The sequence below is a fragment of the Pelobates fuscus genome, chromosome 5, assembly GCF_036172605.1.
Source record: "Pelobates fuscus isolate aPelFus1 chromosome 5, aPelFus1.pri, whole genome shotgun sequence".
NCBI classification, from domain to species: Eukaryota; Metazoa; Chordata; class Amphibia; order Anura; family Pelobatidae; genus Pelobates; species Pelobates fuscus.
This window is the reverse complement of record NC_086321.1, coordinates 131,984,379-132,007,189: the sequence shown is the minus strand read 5'-3', so window position 1 is coordinate 132,007,189 and position 22,811 is coordinate 131,984,379. Positions and strand designations below refer to the sequence as shown.

The window sequence follows — 22,811 nt, the reverse complement described above, 5'->3', positions numbered from 1 at the left end:
ATCGCTCTTTCAGAGCTGGGTGTAAAAAATTAAGTCCCATGTAGAAGACTTTAACTAGGCAAAGGCTGCATACGATACCGATCAGCTGTCAGTGATGAAGTGTACGACAGTTCAGGTGAGTCTCTCTCTCCTTAGGAACCGGGTCCCGGCATGTTGGGAGAGTGAACCATAGGTGGTCGTGAGGTGACCGCTGAGGGTCTCAGGTGTGGCGGTCCGTCGAGGCTTTAGCTGCTTTGACGACTGTCCAGTCTGTGGGTAGATCTTCAAGCTCGGGCGGTGTTTCTCCGGATAGGGCAAAACTTCTTGGTGGTTCTATCTGGAGGCTCCTAAGGAATCTTAGTGGGTCTCCTCCTGGTTGCAGGGTGTAGGTAGTCCCGGCCTTGAAAGCCACCAACTTGAAGGGGTGTCCCCATGTATATTTGATTTCCCGCTCTTGAAGCAGAGTTGTCAGGGGTCTCCAGTTTCTCCTGCGTTGCAGTGTGGTTGGGGAAAAGTCCTGGTATAAGGTGATGATAGCGTTTTGATAATTTAGTTCATTGGTTCTAGCATACTTCATCACCGCTTCTTTTGTGGAATAGTAATGAAAACGGATGATGATGTCTCTCGGTGCCTGTCCCTCCGTTCTACGGGCTCGGAGCACTCTGTGTGCTCGATCGATTGCCCAGTAGGTATCAGGGATGTCTGGGAGTAAGTGCTTAAAATAGTGCTCCATTTTGCTCACCAGGTTCCCTTCCGCGGCTGTTTCGGGGAGGCCTCTAAGTCTCACATTATTGCGCCTGGAGCGGTTGGCGAGGTCTTCCACCGTGAGTTCTAAGTCACAGATCCGCTGTTCCATTGCTCTCGAGTATGATGCGGTATTGTTATGGGCCTGCGTGACCAGATCCATCTTTTCCTCTAGGGCCGCCGTCCGGGTGCCCAACGCCTGGATTTCTGCCTTGACCTCTCTCGTGCTGTTGGAGATTTCCTTGGCAAGGAAGCTTTTCACCTCCTGAAGTTTAGCCAGTATTTGTGCAGGGTCCCCTGGTTGCGTTTCTGGCAGGTCACTGCCCGTGGTAGAGGCCGGGGAGAGGGATCCACGCGGGCTGTGCTGGCGGCCATCTTGTGAGGCCTGTCTGCCTCGCGGCGTTGTTAGCATGTCAGCCACCGATCTGCCGGTTTCTCTCCTGTCGCCCCTTTTTTTCGGGTCCTGTTTCAAGCCGGAGTGTCTGCCTGGCATAGTGGAGGGTATTAGGCTAGTTTTTAGGTCTCGATGCTTATGGCTAGTGCCGGATTAAGAGTGGATTCGACGGAGCTCCGGAATTATGCGGCCATCCCGGTCGGTGTCTAGGCCACGCCCCCCGATCTTTTTAACTTTTTATAATAAATTGTTCATTATTTTTGATATGTCTATATTTTTAAAGTAATTTATTTATGCATGTTAATTTCTGTATATGTGTAAGACATTTTAGATACAAAATCCTTTAATCTATCTTTCTCCTTCTTACCTCCCTTCTGTTTTATGTAATTTTTTGTGTTTGGTGTTCTGTTTTTTAACTACTCCTTCCTTGTTTATTTTAAGAAATGGATATACCGTGACTATGGGACTAATATATGCATAAATGGTTTTAACTTCTTGACCAATTATATGCTTTGGAATTCGGTCTTATAGACTGAGATAAGCCCACAGGGCGACTTTAAATACTGATGGACAAAGACCGAAGGACGTGATCTGAGGAAGCCAGGAGTTGGCGAAACGCGCCATCACACCGTGTGTAATTACGTAAGCAGGCTATTACGTCACATGAAAGACTTCATCGAACTCCGGCCACCGGTACGAACACTACAGCCCGGGAACGCAGAAGTGCCGGCTACTGGTATTACTGAGAACTCTTAGCAAATTCATCCGAGAGTCTGGTGAGACAGAGTATACTGAGACGTGTTAAAGAATAAAGTTTCTTCAATTGGATTTCGTCTGTCCATTGTTTTCCTATATACAAGGCTGGATATATATTCAACGCACATATAGCCTGAGCAGTTCTTTAACCTGCTCCTGGTTTGTAAGTGTGATTTACATATCTGGTTCTCTAAATATTATTAGTGTATAAACAATATACACTTTCATGTTGAGTTCTACATATGTGCAAGTATAATATTTTATAAATTTTTAGATTTATAGTGTATTGGCACAATATTTACTTTAATTTTATTTTTGTTTTATTTATAAAATATTTTACCAAGAAAGATACATTGAGATTTCTCTTGTTTTCAAGTATGTCCTGGGTCCACAAAACATTGCATTGATACAATAGGATACTATAAAATACAAAACAGTAATATTACACATCACATACAAAATTTAACATAGAATAGGTAGGAAATATATAATCAACCATGACATGTGAATTTTGTTTTGAGGTAGGTAGAGAGGGATCTCTTAAAGGACTTTAGGCTTGGGGAAGATTTGAAAGTGTGCGGGAGGTCGTTCCATAATTGCGGCGCTCTGTAGGAGAAGGAGGATCGGGCAGCTTGGGCTGCTTTCTTTTTGTATTGACGTAGACTAAATAATTAGCTTTTTGGATATACATAATAGTCTGTAATTGCACTTTAATTGAAGCACAATTGGATGTGTCATTTGCACAATAATTAATAAGCACCGTTTGCTGTCTTTTAACCCCTTAAGGACCAAACTTCTGGAATAAAAGGGAATCATGACATGTCACACATGTCATGTGTCCTTAAGGGGTTAAACACCTTTGTGACATTTTAAAAGCATGTATATTTAAAAGGCACGATCTTAAAGGCACAAGCGCACTTTGCATTTTGGTTTGATACTTTTTATTTTAGTGTTCTGTAAAGCTGATACACTGATACGGTGCTGCTATTTAACAATCAATATATTTCTAGCGCCATATATACTTGGAATTTTTTGGTTTGTATGATTTATTATTAGTTTGATAATTTCAAATGTTATTTGTAAATGTAATGCCGAACACTTGTCTTTTACATTACCGGCCCCTATAAAGAGTAACTGAAGATTGTCTGTAACCTTCTACATATGTTGGTGCATGTGATCAGCTGGAACCCAAATAAAGAACAGTGTCATCATGTATGTAACATGTCTACTGAACATGTGTAAAGGTGACAAATATCGTCATATGTATGATTTACTATCTGCTGTCTCTACGATGGTTACTAACAGCCAGACCAAGTTTGTTTCTGTTGAAATGAAGATATCATAATCATATGGAACTTATTCATCAAACCCAAACTTGTCGAGCTTGGGAACATTCAAGTTTAGGTACTTTGGCCTAACATTTGCAGATGCCTTGACAATTCTCCACAGTTCCGTTCTTAGTAGATTAACTCCCAAGTAATTCTAAAATTGAAACAAGAATAACTTGGTGTTTCAAGGTGCAATACTTTTCTTTATCCACAAAAAAACAACCCATAGAAAACCTAAACAAAACAGAAGTCCACAATGAATGGGTTACTTGTTTCAGTCCTTTAGTAGAATCGGACTGTGGCAGCTTTAGAGCAGGCTGGCCCTAGACATAGTGCTAGCGGAGTCAGAGAACAAAATACTGACCCTGACCAAATACAAATACTGACCAAATACTGGCCACAATACCGTACTCTACCATTTTATTGTCCTCAGCCATACACCCTCAGTTAATTTCTTCTCAGTTTTCACCCCTATGCCAGCCAGGCAATCAAACAGACTGAGACAGACAGAAAGACAGATTGATGGAGACAAGAAGATTATAGCAATCTGTAGCAGATTTGGATGAATAAATAGGAATATATCAAATTATGCTATGAGCTGTGTAGATCACAAGTACGTGATTCAAAGGTAATCCATCATTGTGATGAAGAGTTAAAGGGAACATTACTAAACTGCAGAACCTGCTCCAGACACCCCACCCATATCACAGGTTCCTTATAAGTTAATGTGAGAATATGAATTCTGACCAGTTCCAATCAGACCAGCTAAACACTATTAGAAGGGCTTGACACCCTTATCTAAAAATAAAAAAGAAGAAATTACCGGCCATGCATTTGCTATGATAGTATTTATCGTCCCTTCACTGGAATTCATACTTCTGTTGTAAAGACCAGTTGGCAAAGGGCAATTCAGCAACATGTGTTCTCAATGACTTCTACATTTTCCAGTAGCTAGGACGTGATAGCATTTTTAAGTGATGTTTTTCATTTCCGTTTAACCACACTAATAAAACTAAACCCAATATTTCCATTTGTGTCAGTAGAAAATGAATACATCTTTGGGCTGGCTACTCAAATTAAAGTTTGACTTTTTTTTTTTACCTGTCTCACATACACTCAACAGCTACTAAAAGAAAAATACTTACTATTATAGTGATATTAGATTCTAGTTGTTTTTTGTTTTTAATATAACACATAGATTAATCACTAAGCTAGATTTTCGATGCATGAAACAAAAATGAGGTCTCGGAGATGGCAAGCCTAAGTTTGATCTATGTCTCATACAGTAGCTGCTGTCTTTGGTCAGGCATGTTGGTTAGTCTTTGCAAAAACAAGGGCCGTTTGCCAATGTGAAATAGTTTTAAGTGATTATATCAGTCCTTGCAAAGTAAATCGAAGTCACCCCACCCTACATCATACAAGGACATACAAGAACAAAGATTCTACACTTTATTTGGAACAAGGGCGTGCATGGAGGATAATGGATAGCTAAATTGGTCTTTCAGCCAATTTACTAATACTAAGTAAAGATTACTTAGTATTAGTAAATTCTGCCCCTACTCGCTATAACACGAGTAGGGGCATGTCTGGTAAACAGTGAGCAGCCTGTGGCAAGTCACTGTAAAAAAACAAAAAAAAGTGTCCGCCCTCCCGAGCCCCCACCTGTGCTGCGCGAGTGGGGGCTTCTAACCTGAAGGGGGGACCTATTGTCCTCCCCAACCCCCACTCCTGAACGGCGGGTGGGGGCCCTAAATTAGAATAAGGGGGGGGGCATATTTTCCTCCCCCGGCCCCCACCCCTGAGCAATGGGGGCCCTAAATTAGAATAAGGGGGGGACCTATTATCCTCCCCCCTGGCCCCCACCACTGAGCGGTGGGTGGGGTCCCTAAATTAGAATAAGGTTTAGGTTAGTTTGTTGCCCGCTCACTATTATGTGGGGGAGGGGGGGGGGGGGTTGGTAGGGTATTTGTTTATTGGGGAGGTTAACTAGGGGCTTATCATTTAGGGCCCCAGCCACCTCAAATGTAGGGACAGGAGGGACAATTTAACCCGCTTATTATTATTACCATTTATATAGCGCCACAGATTCCGTAGTGCTTTACAATATTATAAGAGGGGGGATTTAACTATAAATAGGACAGTTAGGGTGTGGGCGTGGGGGGTGGGATTTAAGAAGTAGCAGAGTATCTAAATGGACAAAAAAAAAATCTGTCTTTGGTAATTTCTATTAATTTGTCTTTCTGACAAATGGATGAATAGCCAACATTTGGACAATAATTAATGCCCAAGTGTACAACTGAGCATGTGAGCAAATTTCAAAGTGCAATCTAGTTTGGTGAAATAGGGGACCTAGGGCTATTTGATGGTGACTAGTGGGACAATTATATGTAGAAAGGTCAATGGCGGGTGGTTAAAAAACAAAAACAAAAAACAAAAAAACACAGATGCAGCTATGACAGTGCCGCTTTAAAGCAAAGTGGGAATTCTATGAGTGGTATGAGATTGATTATTTCCTACCAAAAAATCTGATCTTTCCCTCTAGTGTACCTCCTCAATCTCCTGCTTTGGCAGAATGAATGCAATCTAACAAGCGCTACGGAATCTGTTGGCGCTATATAAATGGCAATAATAATAATAATAATCTCTATGAATATTCTTCCAATGAATAATAAAATAATCCGGCTGAGTATGTCTGTTATGAAGTTCCCAAGTCCCAAGCGAAAAGTGATTATAGCTCCAAAGTCCCCAAACATCAGCCTAGACTTGATGTAGGGGTAAAACGAATCTGTCTAATCAAGGCTCAATGGCTAACTTTTATACAGTACAAAGACACAGCAAACACTCCCATGACACTCCCACAAAATGTCCCCAAATTACAGTGTCACTATTCCTAGGCAATAATTACACAAAATATGAAAATACATAAAAACACATTAAAAACATTGGAACCCCCACAAATAATTACATCCCTGGATAGCTGGGATCTGAGTGCCCATGTTGTCCAAATAGCGCTCAGATCCCACAAACACAGCCGAATCACCACCGGGGTAAAGTTTGGACCGACTGCATTTAGGAGACGTCTGCCGAAAACAGTTCCAGAATTTTTGTGCTAGCGGACGGTCCATTTCGGGAGTTCCATGCAAATAAACTGTTGAACGGTTCCCCTGGCTCATAGGTAGCATATGTTCGTCTTGTCCATATGAACAAACCTACCGAACAGCGCTCTTCTGGCTTGTCGTGGAAAGAAGCAGGCGTTTGCGTGGTTTCACTGATGTTCATGCGGTTGAGTGGCTGACTTAGAGTTCCAGAAACTCGACGACCAAGTTGCGCTGCCTGCGTTCGTGCAACTAGATGGCCGCCGTTTTTTCCACAACGTGGCATTCGGTTATACGAACGGCAGCCCCACAGAGAGAGCTCTTAATTCTGCAGTTTCTTTGTACTTAATGAGCCAGGGGGTGGTCTGTGTGCGGTAGTTTATTATACCGAATATATGGGAAGCATAATTGAACTCTAGGAACTTGTCAGCGACTTGGGGAAGAGAACAGCTCTGGGGTAGGCCAAATAGTGGGTTTTGTCACCAATCACCAACAATAAAACCTAATCTAGAAATCTAGAAATGGATCAAACCTAAAAATAAAATAAAAAATTAAGTACCCCATCAGGTTTCTTACTGCCTATAACATATAACACAGAGTTAATTTCTAGTAAAGAAAAATTTGCTTGTTATTTCTCTCAATCTATATCTGAAAATCTCAATATCACACTGGGAGATATAAATCTGGTAACTGGTGAATTACTGCCAAAAGAAACAATTCTCAGTTCAAACAGGCAGCTCGCTTTTACTTGTGTGCTCACAGAGCAGTGTTTCCCAATTCATGTTCACACAAATGTGGTTCCGCCAAAATTTCTGAAAACAAAATGGCTGCGGGCGGCGAGGGAGCAGTGGGCAGTGATCTCCCTGCTCAGCTCCCTCATGTGCACAGCAGTGGTGCCGGAGCCGGAATATGACGTCACTCCGGCTCCGGCATCACTAAGAGGCGCGCGAGGGAGCTGAGCAGAAAGATCACTGCTCCCTCGCCGCTTGCATGCCAGCCGCTCAGCAGGCCCACTGGACCACAGGCACCGCACGCCAGCCACTCCGCAGTCCCACTGGACCACAGGGACATAGAGAATTCCAAAGGTAGGGAGGTTGGGTGGAGTAAAATTTTCCACAATGTTGATACACTATGTCAAAGGGTTCCACAGGAAAAATTAATTGGGAACCCTGTCAGAGAATAGTACCCACTCCGCTTTCTAAAATCAGAGTATTTAGTATGACCTTACTTTTGCAGATTATGGGAACTGGATCCAGGACTAGCCTTGGAACATCATTAATAGAACAAAGGGTCAGGAGGGGGGCTGAGGGAGGTGGAGTTGGCAGGGGAGAAGAGAGAGAGAGAAATGTCCATGTACTTGTACATATTGTTTAAATGTGTTATTGTAAGAATTCAGATTCTAAAAATGCCAGCAGAATGCAGGGATATTATCACATATTCAGCATTTTGACACTCACAGTTGGATGGCTAAAAGCATGCATTTGCAACTAAAAAAAAAACAAAACACATTGCAGGATTAGTTTAGTTTAGTTAGACATCTTAAGTGCAGTAATGTGTGCCCAACACTCTCCACCTCTTCGTAGCTCATTTAGGCTGTTTAGGAGCACGTTGAAACAATAAAAATAATAGAACTCTATGCAGTCCTATGAGGGGTGATGGTACAACCAATAATAAAATAAGTTATTATATAGTAAATGTGCTTATGTGTTCAATTGCTATGTCTTACATTTATTATTTTAAAAATATATATATATTTCTGAACCATGTGTACAAAAATACAATTATTTTCCACTAATATCTATTAAACAGTCAGTTTGTTATATGTCATTACATTCAAATCTAAGCAGAACTAAAGAAAAAAAAAAAGAAACTGGAGTTTTGTTTTTAAATTGAAACATTTTAATTTTAAGAGCAAATTTCACAGAAGTCTACAAGATGAGGATACCAAAAACTTGTGAGACTTGCTTTCGATTACAGCTTTCTACAAGGCAAAACAAGATAAGACCTTCAAGAGTAAATTAACTTTGTACAGGTGAAATGTAACCAGTCATACACAGACGACACAGGCTAGATTGAATGCCTCTCTCTTGTATAACTTATTACATCACAAAATATTATATCCTTAAAATCTGTTTTATGGACCTCCTTGGATTACACAATAATGAAGATTTATTCGGGAGTACAGTTTTGTACAAATACAGAGTAAGACAACAATAAACAAAATAAATTCTATTGGGTTTAACCAGGTTCTACAGATTACCATGTTTTTGTGGGACACATTTCTGTATTCTGCTGGGCAGATCTTGACAGAAGTGCCCAACAGTATGCAGAATTCATTTGTTTCTGATTGGAAATCAGTTAAGTAATCATAAGCGGCATTGATACAGACTCAGCATTCTGCTAGGAAGTGTGTTCATATCCTGCTGAATGTGTGTTGCAAACAAACATTTGATAATTGCCAAAATAAATGCAAATCAATTATATGTGGGGTAGATGACAATGGCGAATACATCTCAAATGAATGGTCACATTACAAGAATTTCCAGCCATAAAATATGACCGATTTGTTTCTTTGCAACTAAAGTGGCATCTCGCCATTATATTAATGGTTCTATTTTAAAGGAATACTATAGTGTCAGGGATGCAAACATGTATTCCTGACACTATAGTGTGACTATTTAGGTGACCGGTCACCCTCTGATCACATGGGAAAGATGTTTTTACTCGCCTTTGCCCCCCACACTGGGATGGTCTCTTTAACCACTTAAGGACCAAACTTCTGGAATAAAAGGGAATCATGACATGTCACACACGTCATGTGTCCTTAAGGAGTTAAACCTTTTTTCTGAAAATGCAACGTTTACAGTGCCCGCCTGCAAGGACAGGCTATAGTCCCCGAAACCACTACATTAAGCTTTAGTGCTTCTGGTGACCATAGAGTCCTTTGAAATAAATATTGCCTTAAATGCGGATATTCCTATCAGGAGAAGCCAATCTGCCTAATATTCTCCTCTTACAGACGAAGATGCTGTAAAACTGGAATAGGCAAGTACCATTAACTATTTTAATTTAAAATCAAATCAAACAAAAAAAAAAACGAAAGAAATAACATACCTGCACATCCTACTGCCATCCAAATCTAATATACATATTACAGAGAAAAAAAATAAAATAAAGCAAGGCACTTTGGACTACTACTGCTCTTTAAAAATCACATTAAACATCACGTTTCCCACTCTGATTGGCGGGTGCATAATTGCATTTAAAGTGCATCGTTTCCAAAATAGGAATGAATTAAAAACTGCATGAGGCATATTTTACAGAATACATTTTTGCGGTGAAATGTTGTCCAATGGCAAACATAGGATTGAATATATTTCTTATGCTTAACACTATGTAGAGATGAGCAACGACCCTGTGGAATGTGTTGTGGATAGGACTCTCAGATTCACCACTTTTTCAGGTTATCACTTCTAACTGCTGATGGTTACCACATGAAAAGTGCTGCCTTGGTATATGTAACAATTGTATAGAGCAGGAAGGAAAGAAACTGACAAATCAAACAGGAATTCTCCTTTAATTAAATTAATTCTCTCTTGCAATCTAAAAAAATATTTATGGCCCTAACATATGCAGTTTAAAAACCTTCCCTTAATATATAGGGTAGATGGTCACTCCAACCAAAAATGTTACAGCATCACCAATCCATTATTCTGATCCAGGTTGATTCCGTTTCATACCACGACATATGATAAGGAAACTCCGGATTCCATTTGGCTGTTGTTTTAAAGGTACATACACGTCCAGCTACACAGAACAAATACACTGGAGTGAATACCAAAAGAAGTGAATCTAAACACCTTAGGACTGCCAGATTCATAAAACTAAAAATTACTAGCGCACATAATGACCGGGCTTTTTCAATCTCTATACATAATGGAGGTTATTGCATTGAAGGGTTATTAATCACAATTTACATGCATTCTATGGGGGTCATAGTTTTTAACATCCTCCACCATTGATTTTAATCTAAGGCATGTTTCTGTTGAGCGAGTGAGGACAATAAACTGGACTGTGGAACTACATGTCCACCATCCTATATAAACAAGTAAAAATTCACATCAAAACATATGTACATATATTATTAGAGTCACACGCTAGTTAAATTTACGGTTACAGGTAGCATATGCTACTTTGCTTAGATAAAACCAGGTATTTAAGCTTCACTGTTAAGTGCTAGTTTCCACATTAAATATCAGATTCGATTCCATGGCCACAAAACAGATTTTTATTTCTTATATTGAAAATCAAGAAGTACACAGCTCCATCGGGGTCCACCGAGGGAGGGCTTCCCGGGGTCATGGCTACAAGCCCACAAAGGAGCCTCGGCCGTGGGCCTCCCATCCGATGGGGAAACCAATGAGAACGATAACATAACGGGGGGTTCTCTATAAAGTGGCCCATGGCCCCGAGCTTCCTTCCCAAGAGAACACCCCCATGGGTGTAATTCCACACAATTCACAGGTCCACAGATTACCTAGGGAACATCATACTCACAGGGGCCGACACTTCTTTCTCTGGCTCAGAAATTTCACTTTCCTTTCCGCTCTTCACTTCTCTCTGATTTTTTTTATGTAAATTTGTTTTATTCGTAATACAAAATAAAACGTATTGAACAAGCTGGTTCTTGAGCGAGGGCTTTACGTCACACAATGCCCCACTACCTGTTTCGAACATACCCAGAACCTCATTGCTGGTGACATAACTTGAATCAATTGTTAGCAATACGAACATGATGTCATCACTTATGCTGTAACAATCAATTGTTGCCTTGAATGTACGGTCTCCTCATACTACCTGCTGTCAATACACAAATAAAGAGTTCAAAAAAATAAAAATATAAAAAGCACACAGCTCTAAGAGTCTTCTTGGCACAGTAATCAGAATACCTACACACTGTACTCCTAACTTACTCTATTCATTATACTGTTAACCTACTATCACATGCTGCACATCCTACAGAGTAACACATAGTCACCCACATCTTATATCTGGAGAGCACTTTAGACTCAAATCTGAATGGACACACCTGGTAGCTGCACATCCTCAGTGCCCTTAGGTTTTCACCCAAGGATCATGCAGGTATCTGCAGCGTTCGAGGAAAAACACCATCGACTAACAGCCACTGGTCCTTGCACAGGTTGTGGTTCAAGGACTTCCTCTGCTCCTTCTATCTTATCTTGGTTGAATATATAACTGCTACTATCAGAGTTATTCACTAAAGTAAGAATTCAAGGCCAGCATAGTTAAGTTAGAGAATTTTTCCAGCTCAGCTATTTTGACCTTCAATTCGAAATTAATTTTGAATTGACTTTAAAAATGTATAAATTCAGCCCACTCAAATACATGAAAGAAGAAAGGTAATCTTTCCCCTGGCCATACAAGTGCCTCTATGAGAATGTGGGTACATGTCATACAAGCCCCCACTCTAACAGGCCCTGTTAGAAAGAGAGTCTATAAGTGACTAGTTCCATTTATCGAAAAAGCAAATCGAGTTAAAGGGACACTATAGTCACCTGAACAACTACAGCTTAATGTAGTTGTTCAGGTATTATCTATAGCTCCCTGCAGGCAATCTAATGTAAACACTGTATTTTCAGAGAAAATACAGTGTTTACATTGATTGATAGGAATACCTCCAGTGGCCGTCACTCAGACGGCCACTAGAGGGACTGCCTACCACGCAGGGCCCTAAAAAGGCCCTGTACACGTCAGACGTATTAAAATACGTCTGACGTGTTCAGGAGAGAGAAGGCACTGTGTGCGCGCCTTCTCTCTCCAGCCTGTCAGCGGAGGAGGGGGGCGGGCAAAGACCGTGAGCTGAGCTGTCACTCAGCTCAGGGCCGCGCACACTGCGCGCATGCGCGGTAGTGCGCTCAGCACTTCAGAGGGCGGCATGAATGCCGCCCTCTGAAGTATGTGCGCATGTGTGGCGAAGCCGCGCATGCGCACAAGGGAGCAATGATGCTTCCAAATGGAAGCGTCTGATTACTCCCTGCTCGCGCCCGCCTATTTCGTCATTTTGACGAAATAGGGGGCGCGGATTCACGAGGCTCCCGGCGCTGGAACGAGGTGAGTAAAATCACCTCCCTGGAGAGTCCCTTTAAGCATTTATTAGATCCATCTTCACTGAAACTGCTGATGAATGTTGAACTACATATCCCATAAAGCCCACACAGTACCATGATATGCAATTAAATAGTTTAGTGGCCTTTAGATCATGTATACAGAACATCAGATTCTGTAAATATTCTCAGATAATATCTATGTGTTATTCGCAGCATTAATCTATAAAATTGATTACCTGTCTGAAAAAGCATTAGATCAGTTTTATGTCCAGTCAATCAGTTTATGTGCTTTCTATATTTGGTGGCTGGCAGTCCCGTGCTTATCAATTACCATATTTATATCGCAACGTATCATTTTCCAAATTAATGGAATTTAATTCCCTCTGTATTGGTCTACCTATTGCTGCATAGTTAAACCCATCTATTCCCTAACATAGAAGGAGGTAAAGAGGCAGAGGTAAGTGCTAAAATGTTTTGGTTTGTTTTTCCATTCACCCTGGTTCATGGCAGTTCATACAACCTAAAATATGTCTTCTAAAATCCAGCCATCAAAAAGTAATTTGGTTTCCTTTCAAATACAGACGACTAATTCCACACATTTAAGATTACACATCTAAAAAGATAAATAATTCTACCACCAGTGGAGGAATAGGACATCTAACAGTGTCTTCTGCTATATATTAACTGCATTCACAGAACCTCTCAGGTTTATACACTAAAATGGGAAGTGTCAGTAATTTGTTGGGGATTTTTTTAGCCTAAAATCTGGAATTCTGTGATCAATTCCCAGTTAAGTGCATATCCCTGTCTGTGCTAGAACCTCGTTATAATTTAATTGCTTTGGTGCCAACAGAATGAAGGCACCACCCATTGCACGGATCACATCTCTACCTTGGAGAAGTACTGGATGTTACAAGATGGAGTACTTTCACGACACACTCACTTTCTCCAGCTTTGGTGCCAACAGAATGAAGGCACCACCCATTGCACTGATCACATCTCTACCTTGGAGAAGTACTGGATGTTACAAGATGGAATACTTTCACGACACACTCACTTTCTCCAGCTGGAATGAAAGTTCTCCTACTAATCACACCTTAGTACATATCCTCCTTTATAGGAGAGTTGACCACCCGACCTGTATCACTTCTCTACATTCTTGATTAATTAAAATGAGAGAAGCACTGGCAACATTAAGATTCAGGACACACCATGATGGTTCTAGTCTTATCCTTGACCTTATAAAGTCCTTTAAAAATATTTGTAACTGTCCTTTACAGGGGACCAATTTATTTCACAATAATAAAAAAAATTAAAACGAGTGATATTTAATGTGGAAATCTGCTCTTGTTACCAGTGACCACTTGTAAAACCCTTTATAATATTAGACCCGGGAAAACATGAAATAAAGTTAGCTCGACAATGTGCAGAGCAGTTAACATTATCCATTTGAATGATGCACAAAAATCCAGATCTTTATATAGTTGTATGCTCCAGATCATTATGCAAGCCATAAATTCTAAAAGCATTAATATTACAGGGATCATGCCGAATTTTGGAGGTGCAGCCCCTTCTCTCACTATAGTTGTGTGGCAAAGTGCATTGGAGTACTCCAGTTCCCAATGAACAATAAATGGCACTAGTGATTATCTGTGTAGATCATACACGGGCTTGTTTCTTCGCACAGTTCAAGCTGCACGCTAGATGAAAACCACTTCCTGCTTGCCCCACAGTTGTAGTTGAGGGTTGTTCTGTAAATGTTCTTGGCGTGTTTTGGAAAGATGATTGTTGTACTCTGGAATCTCAGGGGTTTGTTGCGAGGTTCAAAAATAACCTGGGATTTGTAGTTCCTCCATGTGCAGTTGGGAGGGGAGATGATGGTCTCACTGTAAGACGTAGCGGTGGGAATCGGGGCATAAAAGATATGGTCTCGATAATGCTTTTCAGAGTCATATTTGACCTCAGAGTTGCATCTGTAAAGAAAATGTGAAAGTTACGAGTATCCTGAACATAGTATGTGCACAATTTAGTACAGTCATTATTTTGTTCCTATCCTTGACGTCTACATTTGAACTAAGCTGAACATGTAAGCTTTCATAAATAACTGTGTTGATATTTACAGATTCTTGAAATAACCATTGTGACAAACCCCCCTTTTTCAAGTGAGTTTGCCTGCTTGCCAGCCTCCTGCCCACAGACTTTGGACTCTGTAAAATGTGATGTAAAAGTCTCCGTTCGTGTATTTGGACTATATGGTTCGGGAACCGAACAGCCGCACAAACCATAGACCACCCTGGAGCTTGTTAAGCCTAATTGCTGCATAGTAACAATTTCCACCTCAGTGTTCTAAGTGTTCGTCTGGGTGGCCGCAATTCCTATGGACGACCATGAGGTGGCAGCCATCTTGTTCGCATGAAACCAGACTGCGGTGTTTCTTGGAACGATTTTCAGACACAAACTACCAAACACTGCTGGACTTCCATGATCGCCTGCGTTCGGTTCGACAACACTTAGAAAGACACTGTTCGGTGGAAACGTTCCCACGAACAAGGGGAACAAGCTCAAGGGTAAGACTTGACTATGTTCGGTAGTTTGTTCATTTTTAAACTACCGAACTAGATTGACCGCAACCCTGATTCTCTGGAACTGTTTTGGGCATGGGACCATACGTGCAGTCGGTCAAACAAATTGATTCCAGGAAATTCCTGAACCCCTGAACTGATCCGAGTGATTTTTGGATATTGGGCACCCAGATCAGGGCTATCAGAGGATGTCACTTTTTTTTTTTTTTATAAATTCTTTATTTTGTTGGTGTTTCATTTTTGTACTTTATGGGGAAAGGGTTACAGAAAGAAGAGATTAGGATGAAACGTTGGTTTAACATATAACAGTTTGTAACAGTATTAACAAGTCAGGTATTGGCTTATGCATTGCGTTGTTGTGCCTAGTTTGTATCAGTGTTCCTGAATGTTGCTCGGCAGAGGATGTAACTTTTGTGGGGGGTTTCATGTATTTTAGGGTACTTTTGGGGAAAAAAGTGTGTTTTTTCTGTGCTTGGAGATAGTTGGATTAGATTAGTAATTCCTGATCCAAATATCTCCCAGGCACAGAGGAGGGATTATCTGATTATGTATGGGAGTGTCCTGGATCTGAGAGTCAATGTAATTGTGTATTGGTTTCTACTGTGGTTTACTCTTAGGTCCAGGGGGGAGTTTCCCTTGCATGGGGACATGCATATAAGGCCAGTTGTGGCTGCTATTAAACGTTTTCAAGCTTGTACTCCCAGAACTATGTGTCGTCTGGTTACTGGGAGGGGAAAGAGCTACTCTTTAATCACTGTTCCAGTGTGGAGGATTCAACGGGGAAAGTCCTTGTAAGGACTAGAGCTCCCAGGACTGAGTGTCGTCCAGTGCCTGGGGTTGTCTAGAGCGAATTCCCATTCGGCTCCAGAAGGGAGCGATTCTAGGACCCCAGTCAAGCCACAGTGACTGGGCAGAAGTGCTGTGGTTTGTCCCCTGTTCCAGCTAGGAAGCGGTCCTTGTCGGAGGTACCCAGCCAGGGGTACAGGGAGCTCCGTTACAACCATCAATTACATAGCATGTTTCTGGACAACCAAAATCTGCAGCATAGAGACTTAATAAGACTTGTGCATATTGTTATGACTCTCCAACCATAGTGACTGACTTAATATGGCACCAGGTATGTGAGACATCATACCATGCATGGATTTTGCAAAGTGGCAAATGACCATGGGGTCTCAGCCCATGGGTACGTTTTAGGACTTCTTCCACATATATTGACTCAAGCTCCTCCTAAAACTTGCCCTTTATAATGATGCAAGTCCAACCCTAAACCCTGTGTCTTCTATGAACCATATTGCAACACCAAACTGTTGACTGGATTCAGAGTATTTGATAAACCTATACTTTTATAAAGGGTATACCTGCTGTATTAACCCCAAATCAGGCTGTATTAACCCTTCAGTCCATTGAATTAAAATCATGCACCCACAGCAAGGTCCCCAAAACTACTGTATAATTAAAGGGACACTCCAATGGGCAGATGTGGTCTGGGTGCCAACTACCACCACCCTTAACTCTGCAAGTGTAATTATTGCAGTTTTTTTAAACTGCAATAATTACCTTGCAGGGTTAAGTCCTCCCCTAGTGGTTGTCTATCACACAGCCACTAGAGGGACTTCCGTGTTCTTAGACCACGAAAGGTGTTTTAAACGACGCTGGACATCCTCACGCTGTGTGAGGACCTCCCGCATCGCCGAAATTGGATAATGCTTTCCTATGGGGAGATCTAATGCGTGTGCGGGGTCATTGCCGCGCATTAGGTCTCCCCTGCCGGCTGACGTAGGCAGGGGAGGAGAGTAGGCAGAGCCTGACCCAGCGCCGAGGGACATCAGCGCTGGACTCTGGTAAGTCACTGAAAGGGGTTTTAACCCCTTCAGCAACTTGGGATGAGGGGGTAGAAGGGAGAGGGGCACTGTAGGGTCCTGCAGTGCAAGGAAAACGAATATGTTTTCCTGGCACTGGAGAGTCCCTTTAACTACAAATATGGTTCACTAAAGTGGCAAATTATAGAATTGGAGGAGTTATTTCTCCCTCAGTATTACAGGGGATCCAGGCCCTGTCAGCACCCCCCTAGAAATCCCCATGATACTGTGGCATTATATGTAGAGGTTAATGAAGGCCAGCAGAGGACACAAATGTGTATAACTTACAGCTGATACTTGCTAGATCCCATCAGACACTAGGCCCGACCATAGCTGTACCACCTGCTATGTTTATCGATTCACCATTGCTTAAAGCAATTTTCAACACACTTAAACATGCATACAAAAGCAGAGTAAAGAGGAGAGTTTGCTACATGTTTCACAGGTGATGCTGTAAATATCCAATAAGCAGTGCTTTATGGCCACAGTATGGGATTTGTTGTTCAGCAAGGGTTTCTGTAAGGTCACAGACAGCTTTCTTCTGAACAAAGCTGAATCTCAACTCAAAGAAACCTGGCATCAAGTAAAGTAGATTTTTTGTAGCAGAAAGAGGAACACTGCAAAATAAGATTATACAATACCTATTTACCATCATTACCAAGTGTACCCTAATCCGATAATGGAACCCACCACGAGTTGGTGCCTGGAGCACCCTCTTAAGAGAGGGGTACAGTGGTCCTACATGTATCCCACCAGAAGGTCTGCCATTAAAAGTATCCTCGTATTTGTGAATTACCTGATTTCCTGGACTGGACTTGGATTCACTTCAATGCTCTCGCCAAAAACAACTGGATGCATTCTGGGTCTTGTCTCGGAGATACAGCTGTTCAGAAGGAGGTATGGAATCTGCAGAGAGAGACAGGTTGATGGTTAGAAAGGCTCCTGGTTACAACTTGCTGGTCACCTGTAGAATAGAGAGTTAAACTCTACTGTAACACATTTGAAGGCACCAAATACTATTGTTCTTTAAAGCCATCTTTAGGTGAGGGCATCTTTAAATCTTCACAAGTGCTGGAGATGTTGTGGTTATATTTATATAACTTCTAAATTATATCACATCTTGATTGTATTAAAACAATTTCAATTAATGTATGATTGTTAATCTGCTGCGAAACTGTTTTGGAGAAGGGCTCTGTACAGACATTTTAAAATAAAATAAGAGAACAAATTGTGTTTATGATGCACGTTTTTTGTTCAGTGGAGTCTACTCATACATGCAAGAGATCATCATTCTAAAAAGTGCTATTAAATCACAGAATCAAGAAACCTATTTTGTCCACAGGGCCGGTTTAATGAGGTTAATAAAACCTGTCTGGGTTAAGGTTTCTGCTGCACCTGTTATGCATTTTACAACTCTAGTCTTTCTGGTATATTATAGTCTGTCCAGAAGCATTCCTCAGAAGCATTTTCATTGTTTTGGTGTTAAATTACATAATGAATTTTATCCCACTCTGAGGTTTAACCTTTAATCTGGGCCCTCTCTTACTGATGTCTGCTTTCTGTTATTAACACTTGCCTTCCATTATTAACCTTTAATTAACGTGAGGGGCAGAGCTACTCAGCTTGCTATATAGTTGAGGGGGTCTCTGGGGGCAAAATAATCTCCTGTAACCACTAGTCGTTTATCATAACTTTAAAGCATAATAATAATCTATGAACCTGCCTGAGGATTTCTCATCCTCTGCCTTTTGAATCATATAACTGGTCATACGTTTGGGCAGACCCATTAGGCATGTATGCATGCTAACATAAAGAGTGCAGAATATGTGACATAATGTAAAACTCATTGAGACTACTCGTGCTGTTTTCCATAAGACATGTCAGGTATATAACAAGCATGTCGTCCAGCATTTACTATTATTTTTATTTTCTATGATTTGTAATGCGCTACAAAGGCATATATTTACCCAAATAGCCTGCTTCATATAATATACTGCTACCTTTGCTAGCTTCACATATAGTTAATCTAATCGTTGGACCCTTAATGCCTATATGTCACACTACACCCAAGCTACAAACCTATAATCTTAAGCGCAAGTAGCTCTGTTTTATGCATGTCTAGCTTAGCATGTTATACCACAAAAGCGATGTTTAAGAGCTTGATATCTTCATATAATATAAAAACGTGCCGTCTAAACTGCCACACTGTGAAATGTTATGGAAATGCTTGTAGATGCTTTCATGGCTCTACACGCTTGTTGTCAATCTATGCACAAGAAAAATTAAGAATTTAAAAAAAATTTTTTTTTTAAATTACATAATGAAGACATTTCAGCAGAATGCATGTCATCTTTAGACTGAATATAGCGTGCCTTAGACACTAATTTTTTTTGTAATTTTTTTTTAAAATAACCATAATATTACCAGTCCTTGGGAAAAACAACAAAAAAACAGGTAAGAGAACAAGCTGAAGTGGATTTTAAAAAAAAACAAAAAACAAAAAAAAACAACAACTTACCTCAGAAGTGAATAAAGTAGGACTAAAAAAAGAAATGTCAGGCAACCACAAACAGGATGTACCGATGTCTCACTGAGAATCACAGAAGGATACTGAGCCAAGGAAGATCCTGTCACTATACCCTTAACCTTGTGAGCAGCCATTTTGAGTCATAGCACATTTTGTGAAACATTTACATTTTTCTTTCAACCAAGTTCTTCCCGCCACCAACAGATCTACTTCATTAATTAATCATGTATCTAACAACACTGTTGTACCTGGGCAAGAGCTTGCACAGTGATGTCCGTGGTCACAAGTGCTACTTTCAAGCTACATAAAAACATTCCCGGCCTTGGGTGGAGCCCAGCGCAGTAAACTAGGTATGTACAGTGGGTCTAGTACCAGGACCTACCTAGGACTACCTTAAAATCACTGAATTGGTCATGGTACTCTGAGTAACCCCTTAAAATAACCAAATCTTATGTAAAATAACATTTATCTGCCTTGGTTTCAGAAACAGACTTCTTATCGTTTTCTATGAGGAGTTTGAGCACTTCAAAGTTTCAAGCTCTCCAGACAAGCAGTAGCTAGCAGTTTGTCCTAATGACAGACTCTGGCCTTGTCTAAATAACCGAGCATAAATTCCAGGTTTCTTTAAAGCAGACCGCTAGCGTTATATTGTCTTACAGCCAGCACTCTGTCAGAAGGTTTCACACAGCTCATATTGTGCTGAGAGACCTACAATTCTGGACTAGTTTATTTTATCCTAGGGAAATGAGGTAGAACTGTACTTTGGTTGAACATGGTATGATAATATTCCATTCAAACTACTACTTTTATAAGCTTTGCATTGCAGCGTGCTTGAAGCTTAATTATCATTTTAGATTTTCAGAGACTGTGCCCCAACAACTTGCTGAACATTTACCTAGAGGAATCTCAATACAATAAGCATTGCGGGGCAATTATAGCCATCATGGAGTGGAAGCTTAGTGGTTTGGGATGAGCTTATGGTGGAGTCAAGGCCGAAGAGGTATTAGACACGGTAGCATCTTGAGAACAGTTGCTGGCTGGCATCTACTCTGATGTAAACACCCAAGATTTGACAAATTGTGGTCCAGAGCACACCCTTCTTATTCAGTAGAAGGACCATCGGTCCAGCATGCAAAGTAATTGTGGACAAGCCTTTCCAAAAATGGTATGTCAGCTTCATAATCCTGCTCAATTTTTTGAATGCAATAGGTCTGTATAATGCAGGATAAGATGAGAGCTGATTTTACGGTCGGGATGGCAATTGGGTGTGTTCCATTCTTTTGAAACACCTTTGGGATGGGCATCGCATGTTTCTGTTCCCCTTGTTTAGGGATGAATATGTGGGTCCTTTTATTTTTTTTTGCAACACATGTATGGAATCAGGGGAGGGCTGGTAAGTTTTGGCTTGGGCTAAGAGTAATTTACTTGAAATGCACATATTTCTGTGTAGATGTCAGTAACAAATTGCACAGAGGATATATGGGTGAATCCATTGACACTAATTTCCCATCTCACCTGAAACCACTTGCAAATACATCCACAACATACATGGTCATTAAATCCTAGCAGCCTGGTTGGCAGCTGCTAATCTCCCAGGAGAGCTCACAATGAGCCAATCATGGCCTGGAGAGAAATTAGATTGTGGGTCGCCAGTTTAAGCATAAACCCACACAGTGCTGAAAGACCTTGCACAACTCCTGCCTGTTGTACTCTACCAACATCTAAAACACATGATTCTATGAGACTCACAATCCCTGTAAGCAAGAAGCCTAGCTAGGGCCCCCTCTCCCCCCACCCTTCCCTACCAAATATGAAAGAGGGAAATCAAAAGATACATGTTAAAAAGGTATCCATATGTCTCACTTCATTGTGAGCAATAACATTTATTAGAATATGCTATTGCTCTCTAGAGATTATTAAAAAGATAGATTAAAAGGAAACATTTCTCTTAAATGACTGGATACAATGCACAGTGATAGCAGAATTAAGTTTTAAAATGTTAACATTAATATTTAAAATTAATGTGTTAAATAGTTGCCAAAATGGCTTGTATTACACTTAGTATTGCCATTTAATCCTTTGGCACCGCACCCTTCCCAGAACAGGCAACATACAACAACCCAAGCAGCGCAAACAACTCCTGTGATCTTCAGTAAACATGATGGATAACCATGATGGGAGTTGCAGTTTCCAGAAACTGGAATTACAGGACTGCCAGAAGCTGGCATTCCTGGTTACTCATTCTGAGAGTTAAAGGCTTGAGATGTAAAAATAGTAGTCATCAACATGCCCTTTGCATAACTTTAAATGCCAACGAGTATTTTATTATTTTTTATTATTATAATCAATTTGCAACAGCATTACTGCATCAACATTATGTTAAATTAATTGTAATTATGAAATGGGAAAATGCTCTTCATTCTTTTGGTTGGAAAAAAGCCTCCAGCAGTGAGACTTCCCAAATTATAATCAGGTCGACATGTTTTGGCAATTCTGTGTAGACTAGAACGCATTTACAAATAGTGCCTTTAGCCCAAACCATCTGAACGTCTTTATCACTGAATGCAAGAGAGTGATGACTTTTAGTAGAGCTTATCATGATTTATAGTGATGTACCGAACTGTTCGCCGGGGAATAGTTCCCGGCGAACATAGCATGTTCGCGTTCGCCACGGCGGGCGAACACATGCGCGGTTCGATCCGCCCCCTAGTCGTCATCATTGACTAAACTTTGACCCTGTGCCTCACAGTCAGCAGACACATTCCAGCCAATCAGCAGCAGACCCTCCCTCCAGACCCTCCCACCTCCTGTACAGCATCCATTTTATATTCATTCTGAAGCTGCATTCTTAGATAGAGGAGGGAAAGTGTAGCTGCTGCTCATTTGATAGGGAAATGTATAGCTAGGCTAGTGTATTCAGTGTCCACTACAGTCCTGAAGGACTCATCTGATCTCTGCTGTAAGGATAGCACCCCAAAAAGCCATTTTTAGGGCTAGAACATCAGTCTGCTTTTTTTTGTGTGTAATCTAATTGCAGTTGCCTGCCTGCCTGCCTGCCAGCTTCTGTGTCAGGCTCACAGTGGATACTGTGCCCACTTGCACAGTGCCACCACTCATATCTGGTGTCACAATAGCTTGCATTTAAAAACAAACATTTTTTTTTCACTGTAATAGATTAATTAGCAGTTAGTTGTCTGCAAGCGTCTGTGTGTCAGGCCAACAGCGTGTACTCTGCCAGTGCACAGTGCCACTCGTATCTGGAGGCACAATAGCGTGCATTTAAAAACCCACAAACTTTTTTTCACTGTAATAGATTGAATAGCAGTTAGTTGTCTGCAAGCGTCTGTGTGTCAGGCTCACAGTGGATACTGTGCCCACTTGCCCAGTGCCACCACTCATATCTGGTGTCACAATAG

The 22,811-nt window shown here is 41.0% G+C and overlaps 1 protein-coding gene across 1 annotated transcript in view; it reads right to left on the bottom strand.

The window, feature by feature from the left end:
- Window positions 1-12,324: 12,324 nt before the first annotated feature.
- The window catches only part of RFLNA (refilin A), a 37,932-nt gene continuing 27,445 nt past the window's right edge, over window positions 12,325-22,811 (bottom strand). The window contains exons 3-4 of the mRNA XM_063457023.1: window positions 17,665-17,774; window positions 12,325-14,397 (exon numbers count right to left, since the gene is read on the bottom strand). Of these exons, the coding sequence (XP_063313093.1) occupies window positions 14,064-14,397; window positions 17,665-17,774 (444 nt within the window). The 3' untranslated portion in view covers window positions 12,325-14,063. The remainder of the gene's footprint in view (window positions 14,398-17,664; window positions 17,775-22,811) is intronic.